The following is a 12,813-nucleotide window of genomic DNA, read 5'->3' on the forward strand; positions in this document are numbered from 1 at the left end:
TCTGAGGCCGGATTTGAACTCAGGTACTTCTGACTCCAGGGCTGGTGCTCTATCCACTGTGCCACCTAGCCACCCCTAAAAAACTTATTTTTAAAAGTTATGCTGTGCTGTTCAATGGAAAGTGGTTTGGACTTGGAGTTGGGATGCATGGTTAGAACACTAGTTCTTACATTTACTATCTGTGTGACCAAGGTTTGTCACAAGCTCTCTGAAACTCTCTTTACTTGCAACTCATAGGACTTTGATGAGGAAAGTGCTTGTATAAGTCAAGTATATCATGATTCTAGTTGCTACACTCACAGTAATACAGGCAGGATTATATTTTAAATGGATTATTACTTAATGCCAAGAATATTTCATTATATTTTTAATTCCTTTTTCAAAGGTTTATAATAGGCAATAAATCCTTATCTTTAGTAGAACATTAGTTCTTTGAGAGCAAGTACTTTTTGATTATTATCTATAAAAAAGAACTCTTTCTGTATAACAGTTAAAGAATTTAAGGAGACTTGCTCTTAGGAGGTCTCAGATTTTTTATAACTATAATTTCAAATCAAAATTATTATAAAATTCATTCAGGAAAAATGACATGTAAAACACATGAACTGTCCAGTTTTAGGAATCGCTGCATTATTATAATTAATCATAGAGATACAAAAGAAGGAAATGGTACTTTTGACACTGTACCACCTAGGTGCAAAAATATTTTTAACAGCTCTTTCTGTATTGACACAAACTGGAAGCTAAGAGGATAGCCAATCTGGGGGGAAGAGCTGATTAATTTGTGGAATACTAATGAAATGGAATACCACTGTTCTGATATTATAATGTCAATATTATAAAAATGAAGAATTCTGAATGTAAATGAAAAAAGAACAAAATGAGAACCAGGAGAAACAATTTATATAATAGAAACAATACCATAAAATCAAACAACCATAAGAATTATTAACAAAATGATCACCCATGATTCCACAGAACTAATGATAGTCTATCTACGGCAAAGATGTTATGGATTTAGGGTATGGAATAAGACTTTTTTTTGGAACATAGTCAAAGAAGGAATTTATTTGCTTAATTCTACAGATTTATTACAAGGAATTTAATTTGTTTTTAAATGGGGTAGAGATGTGGAAGGAAAGAAAATATATTTCTATTAAAATAAGACTTTAATAAAATAAATAATTTTGGGTCTGGAAGAAATTTTAAGGGGTCATCTAGTTCAATCCTCTTTATTTTTACTGAAGGAAACTGAGGCCTGAGAGAGAAGATGAGTAATGTTCTTAAGAAGCAGGATGAAGAGAGAAGATTGGTTCAAAGCCAGGTCTCCCAACCCCAGTTTGGTATTCTTTAAATATAGTAACTTCCTCAATACTTTCTCAAGTCCTGGCACAAAGTTAGCACTTGCCTTAAAGATTAAAAGTATTTTTTTTTAACTTTTAAAAAATCTTAATCACTTAAAACCCAAAGACTATAGGAAATGTCTCACTTAAAACTGTTAGGTAGATAAATGGAAGAATTCTACAGACCCTTGTGGAATAGGCTAAAGGAATATTAGGTAACAGATTTCAGACAAACCTGCTGTTTCATAGGCTAAGCCAGTTATACAGTTTACATCATAGTCATACCTTGGCAGTAGTGAGAAAGATTTTATCAGGGATGTGCCTCAATCCACATGCTACAACACCAAGTGCTACTCCAGGAAACACATAGGAATTGTTGCCTTGGCCAGGATAGAGCGTCCGACCATCTGGAAGAGTGACAGGGTCAAATGGACTGCCACTTGCAAAAATGCCACGTCCCTGGAGTAGAAGAAATAATTTCACAAGAGTAGTGTCTGTTTTAAAGCAAAGCATAAGATATATAGGCATCTTACAGGCATAATCTGTATTTTAGCAAATATTTAGGTTTTTTCCTTAATCCCCTCTACAATATAGGCTCCGAGGGGCAGAGACCTCTGCTGTTCTCCCAGTCTTATTCTTCATCCCCAGAAAATGCACTCAAAGTCTAAGTGATAGCACAATTACCCTGTTCTTCAGAATAGTCAGTCTATGCTTACCATCTACTAAGTGTGATCTTCAACTGCAGACTTTTGAAATAACTACCTTGGTTGAGATGGGTAGCAAGGTAACACAGTAGATCGACACTGAGTCTGATATCAGAAATTCAAATTTGACCTCAAGACACTCTAATATCTTTGCCAAGAAAATGAGGTCACTGAGTCAGACATGATTGATAACAATTCTCCTCTCAGTTACACATTGGGCAGCTAGGTGGCACAATGGATACATTGCTAGGCCTAGAGCCTGGAAGACTCCTGGAGTTTAAATCTGGCCTCTGGCTAGGTGGCCCCAGGGAAGTTACTTAACCTTGTATGCCTCAGTTTCCTCAACTATAAAATGAGCTGAAGAAGGAAATGGCAAATCATTCCAATATTTTTGTCAGGAAAATTCCAAATGGGGACAAGAAGATACAATTGAAATGATCCAATAACAATAAAATGGCAAAATCTGCAGCTGCCACATTTCCAAAGAAATTTTCTGAGGTATACACTAAATTTCTATTTGCATTCTGTTCAGGGCAAATGTAATTTAGAAAAAAATCAGTGTAGCCAGTCCTATTCATATTTTACTTTCTGCCATATCTAGAAGTGAGATAAAAAATTATTCTCTATCATTTTCAGAATAGCTATTTTCATATTTTTACAATAGGCCTTTCATATTAGAGCAACATCCTATTGCACTTGTTTTGAATTGAAGATGCAAGTAGGTGCAACTCTGATACACCTATTCAGCATTTGACACTAGGAACAGACTGTCACTGATCTTTATCTTTTGTGCCAGTACAGATGTTAAGAGTAATGAGGTATGCTTTTTTTTTGTTTTTTAGGCAGTAGGCTCTCCACAAGTAAGTTTCTTTTATTCAAGAAGTCTATTTCACAAAGCCAATGAATCACATCCAAAAGTTCAAATGAAATTATATTCTTTACACCAAGGATTGCATATATGCTAACGAGGCTGTAACAGGTCAACAGATCTTTCAGAATATTCTCCCCATAAATAAGTTTTTACAAAAGGCTTTCTAGTCCTGCCTCCCCCCCAAGTTGTAGAAACAAACGAAACTTATTTTGTTGTAAAGTTGCAAAGTTGAATTTCATTTCCAAGCCTATATAAGGTAGTATTTTGTTTCATTTGGTAGCATGTTATCAAGGCAAATTTGGTGACAGATTGGTTATCTTTAGCTTTGGTTACTGCATAAAACTACCAATTTTAAGAAATTTCAGCTATAAATAAATTGAATTGCAGTCCTCTAAAAATTACATTTTAGAAAAGACTCCAGCAACATGACAACTTTAGATATAGATTTCAAAACCACCAGCATTCAGGAAGAATGGTGGTTTCAAAGGAAACCTGTGTCAGAGGGGCCATGAAATGGTCTTCATTTGGTTAGTCATCTTCCTCTTGACTCCCCCTGACTCCTGTTCCCACTATGTGGACTGTTAAAATGGAAGAAGAAAACTTTCCTTCAAACTATTTTTGGCTTTATTTAAATATCTAGGATTTTAGTAATTTACTTAGACGCTATTTTTTCAGTTAATCAAGGAATTAAGTGCTATGTGCCCCGGCACATCAATTTTTGAAGGGTGCTAAGTGCTAGGGATACAAAGAAAAGCAAAACCACGTTTTTACCTTCAAGGAGCTCACAGACATATATTTTTTTTTATTTTTATTTTTTTTTAGGTTTTTGCAAGGCAATGGGGTTAAGTGGCTTGCCCAAGGCCACACAGCTAGGTAATTATTAAGTGTCTGAGACCGGATTTGAACCCAGGTACTCCTGACTCCAGGGACCGTGCTTTCTCCACTACGCCACCTAGCCACCCCACTCACAGAGTTATTAAGAAACAATATGCAATGTTCAGGAAAGATATTTATGGAGTAGACAGATGGTTTCAGAGAGAAGGCACTAGGGGAGAGACCCGGAGGCATGTGAACTGAGTCTTGAAGGAAGCCAGAGACAAGGAGGCAGAGCATCCAGTCAATGAAAAGGTAAAGAGTTTGGGAGATTGGAGGGTCAAGTGAGACTCACACCAACAGAAATGGGGATCTCTTCAACATCCAATTCCACTCCCATTATGCTACCATTCTTTGGAGCACAGACTGATCCTTCTGGCCTCATACAGATGGTTGGTTATAAGATATAAAAATACAAAAAAGATTTCCTACTCTTTAATAATACATTTCTCAGTTTCCATTTGAGGATTTTTTTTTTAGGCTTTTGCAAAGCAAATGGGGTTAAGTGGCTTGCCCAAGGCCACACAGCTAGGTAATTATTAAGTGCCTGAGACTGGATTTGAATCCATTTGAGGATTTTGAAGAAAAAAAAAACAAGTGTTACTTGCAATGAATGTTATTCTATGAGGCAGTGAAGTAATTAAGGATTTAGAGACTCATGAATACAGACTGGCTAAATAGAAGACTAGCTGTCCAAAGTTCCACCCTTGGCATCAAATCCTGAACCTGGGAGGAGATCTTTTAGCAGAGAAAAAATAAAATTATGGCTTTATATTGTATATTTCAGTATTTGGGAACAGCTGGTAAAAGGCATCAGAATACTTCAGTAAGCATTTGGGAATAGGCTCCTTCTTTTTCTCTCCTGACACAAAATTTTAGATTTATGACTTTATCACATTAGAGTCAGTGAAATTAAATTGGAAAATCAAATGTCACTGAGGTTTTAAAAAAAGTATTCAATATATCAAGAGTAAATATCTTATTGTTCCAAGCAATGGTGTATAAAAGCAAGTTATTCTAAAGACATTTCAGCCTGTCAATTTTTCTTCCACAGAAGAAAAGTATCTTTTACTCCTTATCTTTCCCCAGTATTTATATACTATCCTAAGAGTTCTGGGACAGACCAAATTTATTTTTCAAAATGCCAGTCTCCCTCTTCTTTACCTCTGTTGCTTGGTAGCACTGCTCTGCAGAACATTCTGCTTTGCTTGTTGGGTTACTTAGGGCAAAAATGATGGGTCGCTCATTGAAGGAAGCCATGTCTTTGAGAATCTGTTCTGTGAAAGCACCGCCAATTGCAGCAACTCCTGATCAAGACATAGTAATAAGGAACATCAGTATTTCATCCAACTAAGCATAAATATCTAGAAAAGCAATGATATGGTTTGTTGTAATTTTCTAGAGCTGGCCTAGCTAAAATATGAGAGTTTTGTTTTAAACCATGGTGATAAAAAGGAAAAGAGAAGTTCCTTAGTATAAACAGATCTAAAGTGTTAACCGAAAAGCATGGAGTTAATACATATCTGGTAACACATTCATGCTGGATTTAAAAGGAAACTAAATTTTCATTTGTAGACATCAATAATTAGACATAAAAAAGAATATTAGTTACATGGATTTTCTGCCTGAAAACAGTTCTAAGGATGTGATTTAGCAGCATGGGAACCCTGATAAATAGTAAAAATGTTTTAAAATAAAAAATTCTGACCATCAAAAATTAACATTAGCAAATTTCAACTCTTGGATATTGCTCACTTGGAAGAAACCTAAACAAGAAGAAAAAAGAGTAAAGAAGAATGAACTTTGAAATCTGACTAAAAATATTTTGCAGTAACACATACAAGTAATTTTTAAAAACTATAATAACATCTTATACAAAGTGGTCATAAGTAAAACAAATCCCCACACTAGCTATATCAAAAAAAAACTACGTCCTATTCTGTATCTTGAGTCTATCACCTCTCTAACAAGGTGGATAGCCTGCTTTATCATTAGTTTTTCTGGAATCATGGTTAATGTGAATACCTATTTTTCCTTATCCCCTTATACTGAAACTGTACCCTAGAATCTAACCAAATGAGTTACAGAAAATCTATTGTCCTTTTCTTGATTTTTTTTCTCTCACACGTGATGCTATTGAACAATCCCTCCTTAAAAATTCATTTCTTACTCTCAGGGGATATATTATAGCTCTAAATGCTTACATGAATAAATTGGAGAAAGAGGAAATCAATGAACTAAACATGCAACTAAAAAAATTAGAGAATGAACAAATCAAAAATCCCCAATTAAATACCAAATTAGAAATTCTAAAAATTAGAGAAATTAATAAAAATCAAAAGCAAATAAACTATTGAATTAATAAATAAAACCAAGTTAGTATTATGAAAAAACCAATAAAATTGATAAATGTCAATTTGATTAAAAAAAAGAAAGAAAACCAAATTGCTAGTATCATAAATGAAAAAGGTGAACTCACCACCAATGAGGAGGAAATTAAAGTAATAATTCGAAATTATTCTGCCCAATTCTATGCCAATAAATTTGATAATCTAAGTGAAATGGATGAATATTTACAAAAAATATAAGTTACCCAGGTTAAATGAAGAAGAGATTAAATAGCTAAACAACCCTATCTCAGACAAAGAAATTCAACAAGCCATCAATGAACTCCCTAAGAAAAAATTTCCAGGGCCTGATGGATTTACAAGTGAATTCTACCAAACATTTAAGCAACAATTGGTTCCAATCCTATATAAACTCTTTGGAAAAATAGGGAAAGATGGAACTCTGCCTACCTCTTTCTATGAAACCAATATGGTGCTGATACCTAAACCAGGAAGAGTTAAAACAGAGAAAGAAAATTATAGACCTATCTCCCTAATGAATATAGATACAAAAATCTTAAATAAAATTGTAGCAAAACGATTACAACAAGTTATCACTGGTATAATACATTATGACCAAGTAGGATTTATCCCAGGAATGCAGAGTTGGTTCAATATTAGGAAAACTGTTAGTATACTCAATTATATCAACAACAAACCTATCAGAAAACATATGATCATATCAATAGATGCTGTAAAACCTTTTGACAAAATATAGCACCCATTCCTACTAAAAACACTAGAGAGTGTAGAAATAAATGGACTATCCCTTAGAATAATTAGCAGTATGTATCTGAAACCATCAACAAGCATTATATTCAATGGGGAGAGGTTAGAGGCATTCCCAGTAAGACCAGGGGTGAAACAAGGGTGCCCATTATCACCACTACTATTCAATATCATATTAGAAATGTTAGCTTCAGCAATTAGAGAAAAAAAAGAAATTGAAGGAATTAGAATTGGGAAGGAAGAGACAAAACTCTCACTCTTTGTAGATGACATGATGGTCTACCTAGAGAATCCCAAGAAGTCATCCAAAAAACTACTGGAAACAATTAGCAATTTTAGCAAAGTTGCAGGATATAAAATAAGCCCTCATAAATCCTCAATATTTCTTTATCTGACTAGCAAGATACAGCAGGAAGAGCTAGAAAGAGAAATCCCATTCAAAGTAACCTCAGACAATATAAAATACTTGGGAGTCTATTTGCCAAGACAGACTCAGAATCTTTTTGAAAACAATTATAAAACACTTCTCACACAAATTAAATCAGATCTAAATAACTGGGCAAATATCAACTGCTCATGGATAGGTAGAGCTAATATAATAAAAATGACAATTCTACCAAAACTAAACTATCTCTTTAGTGCCCTACCAATCAAAATTCCAAAAAATTACTTTAATGAGTTAGAAAAAATTGTACGTAAATTCATATGGAGAAATAAAAAGTCAAGAATTGCCAGGAGCTTAATGAAAAAAAAGTGCAAAAGAAGGTGGCTTAGCCCTACCCGATCTAAAAGTACATTATAAAGCATCAGTCACCAAAACTGTTTGGTATTGGCTAAGAAATAGAGTGGTTGGACCAGTGGAATAGACTAGGTGCAAAAGCAGGAGATGATGACAGTAATCTGCTGTTTGATAAACCCAAAAAGTCCAGGTATTGGGATAAAAACTCCCTCTTTGATAAAAACTGCTGGTATGATTGGAAGTTAGTATGGAAGAAACTTTGATTAGACCAACACCTAACACCCTTTACCAAGATAAGAGCCAAATGGTTACAGGACTTAGACATAAAAAACAATAGTATAAGCAATTTAGAAGATCAAGGACTAGTTTACCTGTCAGATCTATGGAAAGGGTAACAGTTTATGACTAAGGAAGAGTTGGAGAACATCACCAAAAACCAATTAGATGATTTCGATTACATCAAATTAGAAAGCTTTTGCACAGATAAAACCAGTGTAACCAAGATCAAAAGAAATGTAGTAAATTGGGAAACAATCTTTACAACTAATGATTCTGACAAAGGACTCATTTCTAAAATATACAGAGAACTGAGTCATATTTTTAAAACAAAAAGCCATTCCCCAATTGACAAATGGTCAAAGGATATGCAAAGGCAATTTACAGATGAGGAGATCAAAGCAATTCATAGCCATATGAAAAAATGATGTAAATCATTAATTGTTAAAGAAATTCAAATAAAAGCTTCTCTGAGGTACCACCTCACACCTCTGAGATTGGCCAATATGACCAGAAAGGATAATGATCAATGTTGGAAGGGTTGTGGGAAATCTGGGACACTAGTACACTGTTGGTGGATCTGTGAACTCATCCAACCCTTCTGGAGAGCTATTTGGAACTATGCCCAAAGGGCAACAAAAATGTGCATACTCTTTGACCCAGCAATACCACTACTGGGTCTATACCCTGAAGAGATGATGAAAATGGGTAAAAACATTACTTGTACAAAAATATTTATAGCAGCCCTGTTTGTGGTGGCAAAGAATTGGAAATCAAGTAAATGTCCTTCAATTGGGGAATGGCTTAGCAAACTGTGGTATATGTATGTCATGGAACACTATTGTTCTATTAGAAACCAGGAGGGACAGGATTTCAGGAAGCCTGGAGGGATTTGCATGAACTGATGCTGAGCTGAGCAGAACCAGAAAAACACTGTACACCCTAACAGCAACATGGGAGTGATGATCAACCTTGAAGGACTCACTCATCCCATCAGTGCAACAATCAGGAGCAATTTTGGGCTGTCTGCAAAGGAGAGTGCCATCTGTATCCAGATAAGGAGCTGTGGAGTTTGAACAAAGTTCAAGGACTATTCCCTTTAATTTAGAAAAAAAACAGATACCTTATTGTCTGATCTTGTTACCTCTTAGACTTCTTGTCTCTTCTCTAAGGATATGATTTCTCTCTCATCACACCCAATTTGGATCAAGGTACAACATGGAAACAAAGTAAAGACTGACAGATTGCTTTCTGTGGGGGTGTGGGGGGAGGGAAGTAAGATTAGGGGGAAAATTGTAAAACTTAAATATCTTTAATAAAAATAAATTGAAAAAAATTCATTTCTTCCCTTGACTTTCATCATCTTTTATCATCCTGGTTGTCATTTCACCTCCCCCCTTTTTTCTTTTTCTAAAAAAATTCTGAGTTTAACAAATGTCAACTAAAATGAATACTTCCTTACATAGTAGAAAAGAAAGCATGGTTTGTATATTAAACTACAAATATTTATTGTGAACTTTAATGTTTACTTTTCTTTTTAAGGATTTAATACTAACTATAACAAATATATAACATAACAGATACATAATTCAATATTTAACTTAAAAAACTGTCTTATTTATCTTTGGTTCTGGCCATCTGTTTTCATTTGTGCATTTCAAAAACCTATTTTGATGACTCTTTTCTTTCTTTATCCTTTTCTTTTGGGGGAGCAGAGTGTACAGGATGTACTCCTTTTGTTGTTTACAAGAAGTTTTAGAAGCTACTAGTGAGTTTCTTTTTTACAAAGATTTTATTTATTTTGAGTTTTACAATTTTTTCCCCTAATCTTGCTTCCCTCCCTCCTCCCCTACAAAAGGCAGTCTATTAGTCTTTACATTGTTTCTATGGTGTGGTGTACATTGATCTAAGTTGAATGTGATGAGAGAGAAATCACATCCTTAAGGAAGAAACATAAAGTATAAGAAATAGCAAAATTACACAGTAAGATAACTTTTTTCCTAAATTAAAGGTAATAGTCTTTGGTCTTTGTTTAAACTCCACAATTCTTTCTCTGGATACAGATAGTATTCTCCATCGTAGATAGCTCAAAATTGTGCCTGATTGTTGCACTGAAGGAAGTGCAAGTCCATCAAGGTTGATCATCAACCCCATGTTGCTATTAGGGTGTACAATGTTTTCTGGTTCTGCTCATCTTGCTCAGCATCAGTTCATGCAAATCCTTCCAGGCTTCCCATCCCTCTAGGTTTCTAATAGAACCATAGTGTCCTATGACATACATATACCACAGTTTGCTAAGCCATTCCCCAACTGAAGGACATTTACTTAATTTCCAATTCTTTGCCACCACAAACAGGGCTGCTATGAATATTTTTGTACAAATGATGTTTTTACCCCTTTACATTCTCTTCAGGTTATAGACCCAGTATGCACTCCTATTCTTAAATTTCTTCTCTCTCTTCTCAATACTTACCCTCCAATAAAAAAAAAAGAAAAACCAAAGATCTATAACAAATATATTTAGTCAAATAAAACACATTCCCAAACTGGCTATGTTGAAACAATATGACTCAGTCAGCAATCTGAGTATGAGTAAATTTCCTGATGGAGGCTTCATCATTATTCCCTTGAGAAATCAGTATTTTAGGAAGATAAACCTAAAAGTGTTAATGAGGGCACTTTAGGAATGGAAGAGTTATGACAACTACTTTGACCCACCAGGAGTTCATCTTGTGCCAGAACCATGGATGATGTGACAAGAACAGATTATATGGAAACACATGTTTTTGGAAGGATATTCTTGTTTGTTACAACAAAATTCTAAAGTAAAAGCTTTAAAAGTTGGCAGATCTTCTTATATTTCTCACCCTACTCTGATCTAGCAAAACTAGTCTGCTACTTGTTCTTCAAGCAAGACTCATTGTCTCTGTTTTTGAGAATTTCACCCATGCATGGAATGTTTTCCCTCTTCATCTCTGCCTCCTGGATTCTTTCAAATCCTACTTAAAATTCCAGTTCTTATAGGAAACCTTTTCCAATCCATTAATTTTACTGTCTTCCTTTTGTTGATTATTTCCAATGTTACACACACACACACACACACACACACACACACACACACACACTATTCAGTTATTTGTATATTGTCTCCTCCCATATATCATTGGCTCCTTGAGAACAAGGACTATCATATTTCTTTATATCTCTAGCGCTTAGCACAGATACTTAATAAATGTTTATTGATTGGTTGGGGGAGAAAAATGGGAAATTGAAGCCAAGGAAACCATTAACATGCTATTATGTCAGGTGAGATACCATAAATGACCTGAAGTAGGTTGGTGGGAGTGAAAATGGAGAAAGGTGAAGGAGAGATGACAGTACTGAGGAAATAGGAATAAGACACAGTGACTGTGAAAAAGAGAGAGAGGAGTCTTGAAATCTGATTACAGTTTTGAACCTGAGGAGTAGTAACATACAACTTGGCACACTGGGACTCTGGAGAAGGTTTACTGTGGAAGAGGGAACTGTAGTATTTAGATTCCCCCAAGGTTGGGGGGGGGCAGACCTGAAGCTAGACTCATCTTTCATCTAGGGACAAGGCAGGGACTACCCCATATCCGACTTAAAGCAGAGAGAGACAAAGTGCTTGTTATAGGCCACAATGGGGCAGGACTTCTACATATCAGTAACATGGCCTACTCTCTGTGATGGACAGTGGCACCAGAATGCAATGATTAAAGGAAGAAACCTGTTCTGCTTATGTGAATACAGAAGGCACTTACACAGTGAGTCTCGTCTTAGTTCTCTTACCTGGGAGGTGGATCAGACTTCAAAGACCAGCACCTCTACCTAGTTACTATGGTTATATAAGGAATCTTGTGGCAACTGTCACCCTAAAGACCTGACAAGTCCTGGCATTACCCAAGGGACAAGTGGGGACAAATGAGGACAAGTTCTTTTCCAAATTTCCCCCCTTGTGGTGAAAAATACTGAAAAGATGATGGAGTGCAGAGACTACCAATATTTACTAACCAGAGAGAGAGAGACCCTATGCAGGACAGGGCAGCTTGAAGCTCCTGTTTATTGGAGTCATTTATTTTCTTGACTGAGTAGCCACTTGTCCTCATTTGTTCCCACTTGTCCCTTGGATGATGCCACGATTTGTCAGGTCTTTAGGGTGACAGTTGCCACAAGATTCTTGTCATTAGACAGACTTCAATCAAGTGCTTCAATGAAGAATCAGTGAATATGATCCTGAAAGGAAGTAGAATGGGAATGTGTACATACACACACACACGCATGCACTCAAGCATATGTATATGTACTTAAATCGATTTATGGGGATCAGTTGAGAGAATAAGAGATTTTTACCTGGAGAAGTCTTAGTGGTAACAAGGACATAATCATTATCTTTAAGTGTCTGAAGGACTTTCATATAGAAAGAAAATTACATTTTTTTTTTAATTTGACCCAAGGGAGCAGAACTAGGTCAGTGGCTAAAAGCTGCAGAAAGGGAATTTAGGCTTTACAAAAGGAAAATTTTCCTAAGGATCAGAGCTATTCAAAATGGAATGTGAGGTAATAATTTCTCTAATCCAGGAATCTTTAAGTAGAAGCTGGATGGATGGGAAGAGGGAGAAAGGGATCTCATGTGCGTGTGAAGGTGACCCGATTGCCTCTGGTGGTCCAGAGATTCTGTGAATGGTGGGCAAGCCAGAAGTGAGACCAGAGCACACCTCTTCTTAGCACCATCTCAGACCCAGAAATGTGTAGCCCAGTTTTGGTTCTTTATTTATTTAGGAGATGTTAAGTTTACTTCCTTATACATATTGAATTGTATTCTGTCTAATTAGGACTTCAACATAATGTCACTCTGAGAAGCCTGTTAATA

At 35.6% G+C, this 12,813-nt stretch overlaps 1 protein-coding gene across 4 annotated transcripts in view; it reads right to left on the reverse strand.

Annotated features, from left to right (window-relative positions):
* The window catches only part of ME1 (malic enzyme 1), a 271,839-nt gene that overhangs the window by 11,237 nt on the left and 247,789 nt on the right, over nucleotides 1–12,813 (reverse strand). For all 4 annotated transcript variants that reach the window (XM_074187083.1, XM_074187082.1, XM_074187084.1 and 1 more), the window contains 2 exons: nucleotides 4,956–5,098; nucleotides 1,629–1,802 (listed from right to left, as the gene is read on the reverse strand). In XM_074187083.1, the coding sequence (XP_074043184.1) occupies nucleotides 1,629–1,802; nucleotides 4,956–5,098 (317 nt within the window). The remainder of the gene's footprint in view (nucleotides 1–1,628; nucleotides 1,803–4,955; nucleotides 5,099–12,813) is intronic.

The sequence above is a fragment of the Macrotis lagotis genome, chromosome 5 (assembly GCF_037893015.1).
Source record: "Macrotis lagotis isolate mMagLag1 chromosome 5, bilby.v1.9.chrom.fasta, whole genome shotgun sequence".
Classification (NCBI taxonomy): Eukaryota; Metazoa; Chordata; class Mammalia; order Peramelemorphia; family Peramelidae; genus Macrotis; species Macrotis lagotis.